This window comes from Poeciliopsis prolifica, unplaced genomic scaffold (genome assembly GCF_027474105.1).
Source record: "Poeciliopsis prolifica strain line A6 unplaced genomic scaffold, Auburn_PproV2 SCAFFOLD005, whole genome shotgun sequence".
In the NCBI taxonomy this organism is placed as follows: Eukaryota; Metazoa; Chordata; class Actinopteri; order Cyprinodontiformes; family Poeciliidae; genus Poeciliopsis; species Poeciliopsis prolifica.
This window is the reverse complement of record NW_026562380.1, coordinates 8,719,628-8,731,234: the sequence shown is the minus strand read 5'-3', so window position 1 is coordinate 8,731,234 and position 11,607 is coordinate 8,719,628. Positions and strand designations below refer to the sequence as shown.

General features: G+C 38.9%; 1 protein-coding gene across 2 annotated transcripts; it reads right to left on the bottom strand.

Moving 5' to 3' along the window:
- Positions 1-1,019: 1,019 nt before the first annotated feature.
- Positions 1,020-11,098, bottom strand: sufu (suppressor of fused homolog (Drosophila)). 2 transcript variants are annotated; one of them, XM_055030033.1, is made up of 12 exons: positions 10,800-11,098; positions 10,295-10,429; positions 9,900-10,036; positions 8,963-9,105; positions 8,438-8,523; positions 6,935-7,007; positions 5,705-5,861; positions 5,500-5,602; positions 4,972-5,106; positions 2,525-2,663; positions 2,371-2,439; positions 1,020-2,267 (listed from the first exon to the last, which is right to left on the bottom strand). In XM_055030033.1, exons 1-12 carry the CDS (start codon positions 10,946-10,948, stop codon positions 2,178-2,180), a joined length of 1,416 nt encoding a protein of 471 aa, XP_054886008.1. In that variant the 5' UTR covers positions 10,949-11,098; the 3' UTR covers positions 1,020-2,177. The 2 variants fall into 2 exon arrangements, with proteins under 2 accessions (XP_054886008.1, XP_054886009.1); XM_055030034.1 differs by having other exon boundaries at positions 5,705-5,858.
- Positions 11,099-11,607: the final 509 nt, after the last annotated feature.

Below are 11,607 nucleotides of genomic sequence, written 5' to 3'. Positions count from 1 at the left end.
CTGTTTTTAGCTCCGTCCATCTTCCCATCAACTCTGACCAGCTTCTCTGTTCGTCCAGAACAAGAAGCAGTCCCACAGCATCCTGCCGCTACCACCATGTGCCACCACGTGGATGACGTGTTCCTGGCTATAGAGGTAAGCAGCAAACAAGTTTTCCTCTGATTTTTTTTAAACCACTCTTTTCTTGTCACTCTTTCATTAAGTCAATAGTTATAAGTTGCCAAGCCTGTAGGTTCATGGGTAGATTTAATGGTAACATTCCTTCTGTAAGATAATATTCAAAAGTGCTGAATGAGATGCTCAGAGCTTGAAATGTTATTTGATTTTCTGACACCGTTTTGTAACTTTTCCACAACTTTAATCTTACCGTTTTCCTTGTTCATCATGATGATGCTTGTTCCCCACTTTTCTCTGACTCTTTTAAGTCAACATTGCTTTTATTTTTTACTTCGGGGTATAAAGGGTGGGCGAATAAAACTGCACACCACTCTTTTCCAGCTTTAAAGACCATGAATTGTTTTAATTCCAGGTTTCCACATCGTTTTCTGTTGGTTCGCCACATAAAATCCCAATAAAACACAATGGAAAAATTGGATTTTGCAAAACACTGTAAGTGTTATTCTGTCTGAAAGTTTTCTTCCAAACAATGAAAACAAGAATGTACGTTGGATTTTAAACATACGTATTTAAAATCCATTTAAAAAGCTAGTTCCTCGTTTCACTTAGTGTCTGGCAATCCCCTGCAGTCAGTCTGAACCTGAAACCTAATTAAAACTAAATACACAAGTTCATACAGCATAGCTTAATAAAAAGTGCAAACTAATTTGCACTCATTAATATTCTCCACATCTTCTGTTACTACTAATCCTTCATAATTAAATTACTACCAACACACTCTTGTATTTTTTTTTACTTTCTTGCATACTTAGGATTGTTATTCATAAACTGTTGAAGGCAGTGACAACACTGTGTCCAGCATGAGCATTCAGACACATCATAAGAACCGAGATCCACAACGCTTTTCAATCAGTGATCCTGATTTATTTGTGTAATAGCTACACTCTTTAATGCACTTAGGATTACAGCCAGCCGGTTCACTCATAAAAAAAAATAAAAAATTCGGCATCTAAACTTTTCTTTCATTCTGAATGATAAAAAACATAAATATGCCGTCACAAGCTGCATGAAGAGTACTTATACGGTTAAGACAATACCAAAATATGCAGATTTTACATTTCTATGTTGATGGGGATTGAAATATGATGGTTGGCAGCTTAACCAGGTTTTTTATCATTTAATTACCAAACAATCAGGTGCTGTATGTAAACGGAAAATAGCTTGTAGCTCAAGGCACTGAGGAGGTCCCATGTTAGGTTATGGAAGGCTGGTATCTTTTCTTTGACATTTCCTGAAAGCCTAATGCATTTCAATTTTTAAAACACACCTGGTTGCATGAGGAAAATAAACGTTACATGTAACACTCTGTGGAGTAAGGCTCTGGGCAAAGAGGGAGCTACAACAGCAGCGTAGGTAACCAAAGCTCTGTGGCTTGCTAAGGCAATGCTATTGAAAGATTTGAGACACAGACAGTACCGGCAGCCAAAAACTTTGGTGTGAACACAAACACATAAAAGAAAAATGTCCAGCATTTGTAAATACTATACAAAAAACAAAAAGACAAAAAAGGTGTAACTGAAAACAAGACCGATAAACTGGTTTGCCATTTTAAGTCCCTTTTCTAAGGCCACTTGAATAAATAGTAGTGTTTCATAAAATGTAACCCAGTTATTGCTACAGACAGTCTCTGATGATCAAGGATGTTGTGTCAGTGATGTACATTTCAGTTGTTTTTTTTTTGTTTTGTTTTGTTTGAGCAATACAAGCATCCCGTTTGCCTTGCAGCAAAGTTCTCACACAACAACCATCTGAACAAGCTGGTTTGAGGCTGGGTTGATAACCTCAAGGTACTCACGCCTCAGAGAGAAGTGGTAAACAATGGGCTTAGTCTGAGAACACAGTAACAGTCAGAAATGATCCCCAGGATCGTCTTCTGGAGCAAAGCAGTCCTCTGTGGATGAAAGTATATTTCTACTTCTTCTTTTTTTTTTTCTTGCTCGATTTGCAGCACATTCTGGGAGCGATGCTCTTGGAAAACATTTGTCTGCAATTTCTCTGCCTCATTGCAATGGGTTATCAAACACAGAGTCTGGCAGGATGGAAATCTTCAGCTTCTTCTCTGGCCAACTGTATTCCTTGGGTAATTTTGACTGATCAAAAGGAAAAGGACACCAGAGGTGAGACAGCTAAGCAAATTGAAAGTAAAACCTAAAGCACAAAGTGTTTTTAAATTTTTTTTTTTATGTTAGATACCTCATCACGAGAGCCGAGCTCGTGTAAATCCCCCAGCATCTGCTCAACAAATTCTTCAGTCAGCAATATCTATGTGGGCAAAGGGCAAACACCAGTTAAATGCTTTGAGTGTAAACAAATCGCACAAAACAACTCAGCCCGTCTATGTGCATACCTGAAGCCAGGGCCCATGCGCTGCATAGGGATGCTCTTCAGTGGCAAAAGCTCCTTCGACTCCAGTAGAGACAAACGTGATGGCCGTGTCTCCGTTGATGCTTTTATACGTGAAGTGTCTCCCGTGGAGTAACCTGCCTCTGCACGCGATCAAACACAACACAACATGAATTCTTTAGTTCATCCGATTACACGCAGCTTCATCTGACCTGGACAAGTAGCAGGGTTTCTGCGAGTTCTGACTTCCCCACAGCATTATTTCAGTTTCAGGTCTTTGAGATTAAAGAAATAATTGAAATACAACTTTTTCATTATTTTCCTCTCTCCCTCTGACTGCAGTATTTTTACAAGCAGACTGCTGAATATAGCAACCTTCATAACAGTTACTGTTGGCAGCTTTTAGTGATCGCTATTTTACTGTTTTCAAGTCAAATCTCATAAAAGAAGTCACTTCCTATGGAAGTGAAAAACAATTATTTTGCTTTTGCTTCCTAAATTATTTATAGTGAGACAACATCAATAGCAAAAATTTAAGGCCATACCAAGCATGGCAAATGTTGATAAGTTTATTACTAAAATTGAGATAATTAATTTTTTTGGACTACAATAGCAATTGAAACCATTTTCAATTGTGAAAAGCTCTAAAAGCTTCCATTTGACCTGAGTTTGAACCTAAACGTAGAGTGAATACATCACTGGAAGTGTGTGATGAGACGCTGAAGATCAGAGGTGGAAAGATGAGAGCAGCACCAAGTCAACAGTCTGTTTACCGGCTGCATTTCAGGAGAGCTCTACCTTGTGTGTTCAGCTGTTCCAGCTGAAGGGAACAGTTGTTTTTACTCAAACTGGTTAGTACAAACACGTCACAGTAAAGAGTCAAAATATCACATCGTTCCACAGAAGCTGTTCTTTTTTGTTTAATTTTTAAGTGGAGCTACATAGCAGTTATCATCACAGTATCAATGCTGGAACTGCAGAAAACCTGCTTTGTTGCCTTAGTGTCAGGCTAATAAACTGTAATTTGAGGATTAGAAGCCTGTACTGCAGTGGATTTTTACCACTGAGGCTGGACTGCTGTGTGATGAAGAGGATGGCACGAGATCAGAAGTGAGTTTGCCTTGAGACAAAATTGACATTGAGAGTGACAACGAAAGAGAGGATGAGGAAGTGTGTGTGAGGCTGTTCAATTGTCTGAAAAAGACAGCTAGTGGTTTTAGTGTGCAGGAGCAAGATGAAGATGGCGATCAATTGCTTTTTTTATTTTAGGCAGCTGTGCTACAGGTACCGTTTGGAAAAAGTATTCACGGTACTTTTTTATTAAAAGTAAAAAACAAATAAATAAATATATGTTATAATGATAATTTCCAGTTGTGTGCTGAGAACATAGCTCTACCCTGGCCTGATGTATGTTTTTGTAAACCACCATCCCAAAACTATTTTCAGTGGAATTATGATGATGTGACCTTAGATGATCTAAGGGACATTATATAATCTGCTGAGTTTCCTTAGACAGAAAACTTTTGAAGCTAATTTTAAAAGTGGGAACTTCTCATGCCAGGAAAGCTGGAAGCCATCAGGACCATTCGCATCAGTTTTTATCCACATGTAAATGTCTCATATTTGGTGCTCTGTTGGGCGAGGGAGCCTCAAGCATTTGGAAATGTGGCATTTTAAGACATTTGTTGTTCTTTGAGGTCTGCATCCTTCTCTTTTATATGCCGGCTTGTGTTTATTGGCCTGCAGTCGGGATCAGTGGAAGCCACATTGTTTTGGCTCAACCAGTTTTTGTTCCTGATGCCACAGGATCCTTTATAGCATCTAAAATGACTGCCTGACTGAGCTCAAACACTGCAGAGAAGTCACTCTGTGAGAGCTGCTTGTGCAGTTCAACAATCCTGCCATGTTCAAAGACAGAAAGCCTTTTTACTTTTAGCCATGAAACCCAACCTAAAATGACAGAAACTGATTGATTTTGAATGTTTAAGCCATTGTCATAAAATGTTGTGATTTGTGCTGAAAATCTTGTCTCGGTTCACAGATGACATTTTAGTTGTGTCTCTATCCAGTGACATGTAACTTTAATTTAGGAAGTTATTTTAAAAAAACAGCGCCGTTTCTGTCTTGGCACACTTCAAACTGACTGCTCTCTCTAAAACCAGCGTCTGGTCTCCCTCTAGTATTAAGAAAGAATCCTACACAGAGAACAGAATAGTTTATGAACACTCTTTCCAAATGCATCTGTAACAATTCGTCAACAAAAAATTCACATTTTGATTGAAAAAAAAAAAGAAGAAAACTAGGCAACTAGGTACAACTGAATCTCTGCTCAATTTAAACAGACATTATCTATTATCTTCCCACAATATTCTGAAATTAACCTTTGATCCATTTTGTACACATTTTCTAAATAGTGAATTAAGTTTGGGAGTGGTGGCGTTTCGGCCATACCGCAGACAGAGGGGCAGCAGCGTGCCGGACTCCTGGTTGAATTTTAGATGGACACTCTCCAGCTGCCGAGTTCGGACCAACTCATGAGGAACGATGGCTGCTGAGCTTTCACTCTCCAAACTGTCCTTTCGACTTCTGAAAAAAAAAACACACAAAAAAAAACAAGATATATTGTAAGTGGGGCTCCCTAAAGTGACAAATTTCCTGATGAAACTGTGGAAAAACTGTAGGGCAGGAGGGAAAAGTGTAGGAGATGGCAGGGCTTTGTCAGCACATGGGAATGTAGACAGATTGCTTCACAATTTCATGGAACCCCCTCTGCAGGAGAAACAGAGTTCTAGAGGAAGGAGGAAATTAACTGAGACAAACCAACATAATATGCCGGTTTCTTGGAAACAATGGTGATATCAGCTCAGATGTCAGCAGGGTTCTGAGTCACTGTGCATGAAGGAGGCATCTCTCTCGCTGGGCCCCATTGAGTTGAGCAGAGCCCATGTATGTGTGTTGGTGTGTGGGAGGAGAACTCACTGAGCTCTGTCGTGGTTCTGTTTCTGGCTGCTGATGGGCGGCAAGGCCGCCTTGCTGTTAAACTCCAGTCCTTTTCTCAGGGTCTCTCTGATCTGTTCTGTGTCTGTTGAGGGGAATAAGAAAAAAGCTAGAAGCTACTGAAAGCAGCTTCCGACCTCAGTGTTTTAGATTTGCTCCTGTTGTAGTCTTTAGGAAGATGCCGTACCTTTGTTTGAGAGCCGGCGAGGCTGCGATCCGATGCAGATGGATCGGCTGTCCTCCTCGTCTTCTGGGGGTCGGCTCAGGTCATCCCACACACACTTGGCACTCACACCGCTCAGGTTGGAGCCCTCGGTTTCAATACCCTGATCCACTCTCTCCTGCTTGGATGTGCAACATACATATGCAAACATTAACACTAGCTTTGGTGAAACTCACATGGGCCAAACATTTTAGAAGTGCATCTCAATAAATAAAAGAAACATCATCAAAAATTTAGATTGATTTTATTCAGGAAGTGTTGCTCATTATTTGGGTTCATTACACACAGATCGGTATCAGTACAGAGGGGTGGCTCATGCCAACTGACAAATTAAACGCCGTCCATGAGAACAATTGTAATTATGAATGCGGCAAACTGACCTGACTGTACATGTGCGCGATATGTCAGGGAAGTAAAACTGGTCTGCTGATATCTCATCCTGTAATGCAGGAACATCAACAGCATACTGCTTAGCCTGTAGCTGAACCGTCCAAGCTCCACGCTCGAGAAGAGCAAGACAGGTTTTACAGCAGCCGACAGGGGCGTCAGTTCCCAAAACACGGGGAAAAAAATGTAAAAAAATTAAAAATAGCTCATAAAGGCGCACGCCGGGTCAGTCCGACCTCTCTGAAGGAGAGGGAGGCTTAACTAAAGGGTGTGGTAACTTCTCAGGCATTATCAGAACCTGCATGGGACCACTCTGAAAACACTTCTGTGTTTGTTGTCATGTTTAGCACAGACTGAAGGACAACTTATTCCGCCTTTTTTTTTTAAGGGAAATTTTACAACTCTGTGCATGTTGCTGCTTTTATTCAGAATAATGTCTGTCTTTGGTACTTTTGGCAGTGAGAGCAGGAAGTAACTCCTGATTGGATTAATTACTTTTGTGCCCATATGAATGATTCATTCTGAATATTTGATTTCAACCCAATCAAGAAATTTAACATATTCAAACATGGCTCAGCAGTTTCACCATGATTACAGAGGTTATAGGATTTTCTGAATTAAACATTTGTTATGTTTAACATAACGTGTTTGTTTTTGTAACACTCAAATTTTCTGAAAATTTCTTTTTCAATTAAATGTAACTAGAAATACTAAAGATTAACTGACCTCATTCATTATCTTTTAACCTTCAACTAAAGCAAAATGCAGGATGCAACTGTATGTGCGCCGATTTGAATGAAACCTTACTTGTAGATGTGGATCAATTTCAAAAATGGTTTCTCCTCTCCTCATGTCAGTGATGAGCCAGGGGCCGCCAGCTCTGCAAACCAGACAATCAATATCAACCTCAAGTTAAACTCGAAAGTCACCAAATGACCAAAGTTTGCACTCCCAGGTGACAACACACTCAAAGTGTAAGTGATATGGACTGTTTTCAATACAAAGTTAATTTTAACAGCTGATCTGAGCAAAACACTATCGCTTAACACAGTAAATACTTCTTTTTTTTTACTCAGAACTGTGAATTTGTCCAGCTGTTTGGTTGCAGTTTTGCAGAGCCAGATGATTTTTATCCGTTCCCTCACAAAATGAGCTCACATGGCACTACATTCAAAGTGTTTCATCACCAACATGGTCCTTCGGTTTGACTCATCAACTCCCACGATACTGAAAGAAGAGCTTCTCTGTCTTTCAACTTTAACCTTCTTAGTTATGAATCAGAACATTAAATTGGCGTCAGATCATATTTTAACTCATTAGCGATGCAGCAGTTATTTTTGTTGGGTTATTACACTGAAATTTTCTACCGACATGATGTGTCAGATTCACCTGAACAGCTATGAGATAAATTAACACCTACACTCACTTCACTTCAGCAGCTCAGACTTCTCTAGGTAAATGTTAAAGTTGAGATTAAATATTTAAAGGTCTAATTTATTGTTACAGGAACCTAAAGCTGCAGCACAAAAATGAATTTAAAAAAATTAATTTAAGGCATACCAAACACAAACCCAGCTGCAATTAAGTTGAATTTACATTTATAAGGGACTAATTTCTTCTTATTAATTAATAATTTAGCAACAAATTATTACTATACTAGCAATAATGCAGCAACTTTGATGCAATGTTTCTCAGGTTCTCTAGAATAAAACCTGCATCCTAAATTTTGATATTCCTCCAACAGAATCTAGTGTAAAATATTTCTGTAGCCCCAAAAACTGCTTAGGAAACACTACAAAGATTTCCGGATTCTCATTAAGTGTGCATGCATACTTCCCAGATCTTCCAATATAATGAGGTCACATTTAATTTGCAGGAAGCAGCTTCAGTCCTAAAACACCCCACCCAACAATCCGCAGAGACTTAAATATCTACTGCCAAATGTCCTGTAGCAGTTACTTCAAACCCCGTTTTGATATTAATTCAACAGCTGATTGATTTTGCACTTCAATAAGACATGCAAACAAAACTCCTTGCATTCAGCAGCAACAGTTAATTTGCAATTTCAACCTCAAAAGTATGACTCAAAGATAATAATCAAAAATGTCTGATTATTTCTTTTCGGAAACTGTTCAGACTTTTGATACCATCATCCATAATCCTAAGAGCTGATACTGCTGTATTCAAGAATCTGTTCTGATTCAAGGTAAACATGTGGAAACTGCATTCAATTCTATAAACTAGGCAAAAAGCCATGCAATAAATCAAGATAATGCTTGGAATTCTTTCCGCTTCAACAGTTTTACTTACACTTTGATTCCACGCATCAGCTCCAGGATACCCTGTCCATTCCACTGCTGGGACGCCTGCAACTCTTCTGCACAAACGCCCACAATCTATAGAGAACGCAGAATTTCATAAAGTCTTGCAGGAACTCATGCAACACGCAGAATGTTTGTGTTTTATCGTTTTGTTCCCCTTTTATTTATCGGACGTGATGCACCTGATTTCAGGTAAAAAAGCAATTCGAACTGTGCATCTATACAGAACAGTATGAAAGTCTCATATCAAAACAACTTTTTTTCATGTATTTCTTTGTGTCATTGGGAGCTGCAGAGGTTAAATCTGATTAAACTCAACTCTGTCTAGATCCAGGAACCTTGTGCTTCTTAAACTAAGTGCTACTTTTTCTTCTGTCGAATAAAAGGAACTGCAGCCAACGTTTGAAAGCAATTCATCCAATCTCCTAATTAATTACGACTCCTCAGCCTCTTCTCAAAGCTAACGCTGTGTTTATAGTGAAGTTGTTTATTCATGCGAGGTATTCAAACCCACCTGGAGAAAGCTGACAGTACCAAACGGAGTCTGGATGGGATGCATCTGTGGGTCTTCAGTAAGCAACATGTGCTGAATGCGAGACTCGCTGTTATCCAGTGGACTGTGCCATGACACATGATCCCCGCTACAAAATGTGTTTTCTACAGAAACACAAAAAAGAGAACATATGTTTCATAAAATGAGAATTGCACTCATCTCTATTCTTAATTTCCCTAAAGTGATAAAGAAAGAGCAACAATAGAAGAAAAATGTGAGAAGAAGAACAAAAAGAAGTGAAAACAGGAATGAAACTGAAGTCCAGATGTGGAATGAAACGCATTAAAAATGGATTTCCATCTGACTGAATCTGTCTACTTGGGAGGTAATAAACACCCTGTGTAGAGTGGAAAGAAAACCAAGGGAGAGAAGATGGCCAAGAATCAGCATTCAGTTAACTTAAGGGCCCACCCACAAGCAAATTGACCCCAGCTGGAAAGCAACGCAAAGAACCTTAGATATCCTCACTTTCTGCAAGAGTTTGTCTAACTTCTCTCTGGTCAATAAATAACATTTTTGGACATAAAAAAATCTCAAAGATTGAAAAAATGACCTCAAATATTAAGTCAATAATTGAACTGAAGCCTCAAAGGGGGGGACACAGGCAACAAGACTTCCTGGGAATCAGAGTTGCTAATGACTTCCATCCAGGCATATTGAAATATATCAATCTAAGAACATATTTTAAATAAATTAAGACATAATAGCTCACAAATGCTGGAAACATGCATAGAGAGGCAGTTCTAAAATAAAATTTATCCACCGAGTTTAATAATGGCAGAGCAAACAAAAACAAATACAAGACCAGAAGATATCACTGATTACTTTAAAACTGCAGGAACATTTTTTTCCACTGTACTCTTCATCAGCACCATTTTGCAAGATTTATAAATCTTACCTGACTGAAAGACATAGCGAGCCAAGCCTTGCATGAGTTCTGCAGGCCACGTTGGAGGTGCTGTCTCTCCGGCCTCTCTCTTGAGCCTGAAGGTAAGTTCAAACCCAAATCCGCTGGGCCCGTCTGTTCCTGTGAATCTGGGGCAAAAAAGTGACCTAAGAACAACAGTATCTGGATGTTTGTTTAATCTTAAGTGCAAGGGATTGCTAAAGTCACAATGCATGTCAAAATCAATAAATTGTCATTACAATGGGTCATCATGCAAAGTGTTAACCTGTAGATAGGTTTTCCCCCCACACAAAATGCATTAGTAAAAAATAATAAGAATAGTAATAATACATTAATAGAGATCAATTATGTAAAATGCAGAAAAATAGCACAAAAAAGTAACTTACTCGTGGACCCGATTATCTCCATACAGGTCACTGAGTCCAAAGCTTACATAGTGCCAGTGTTCCTGGACGTCCTGAGCCGCACAGCCCATGTTCCTGTACATGCTGATGTAGTCTAAGGGGTCTGGTCCACCAAGCCTGGAGAAGGAAAACCACTGACCATGTAAAATTTTCTTTTTGTTGTCAGTGGACTGAGCTTCTACAACGGCCGATTTCTTCTTTCTAAACCCTTTAAACCGCAATATGAAACTATAACTAGGATTAAGTAACTAATATTGCTCATTGCGTTCAATTAGTGTAGTGTTTGGAGCAAGTTTGTGTCGTTTTGAACTTGTTTTCAAAGGATATTCCTGGATGTTTGTTAGCTTAACTGTAAACGTTAGCATTATGCGCTAAGCTAACTTAATGATATTTCTTAGCCTTTGACACACAAACTTTTCCTACTATATGCTAGAATATCTACTTATGAGTATAACTCAAACCAGCTACAGCATATCGTGTTACCTACCAATATTTAACAATGGCAGTAACTTGCAGCGGGTTAGCCTGATCGGGGTAAAGTCGCCGACATTCCCCATATATAGCCTGCAGTCCGGGAGGAAACAGTGGCACCAGCCCGTGGGCTTGCGCGCCACTGTTAGGCCGTATTTCATCCATACTACGGCCTGGAATAAACCGGGTTGTTCTATAAAAGTAAAACCAAAGTGTATGGAGTTTGTATCGATGCTCGCCGATTAACAAAAGTAGTCAAAACTACACCATAAAGGTCCCAGAAACAATAGGTCGATCACTTTGCTAAACTCTTGTTGCTCCTTCTACACAAAAAAACTCTAACGATTGGTTGGACAAGAAGATCTACGTCATAATACTGACGGGACATTTTAACCAATAAACATGGACCATAGGATTAATGGTCATTATGATTGACTGATTTGTTGTGAGAGGGCGTATCCAGGAGCAGGATTGGGTCGCTGGGTTGGGCATTGAACGTGTAGCTTCTCCAGAAACTTTGCGTTGCTATTCGTGGTCGAACTGATGCTTTCATAAAGTATATTAAACCCTATTTATTAATTGTAAAAAAGAAACAACTTTCCTTTTTTGGAAATTCAAATGAAACATTAATTAAACGTATTTGCAAGGAAACTAATATTACGTTATAATATAATTATAATGAATTAATAATTATGTATCGTTATACTATATGAAATAAAACGAAGCAGTTATGTTCAGTAAATTTAAATATTTCATATTAAGTAACTCAGATCACTAAGTCTAACGCATTAACTGTGCATAATGGTGTTTTCAAACCTTTGTTT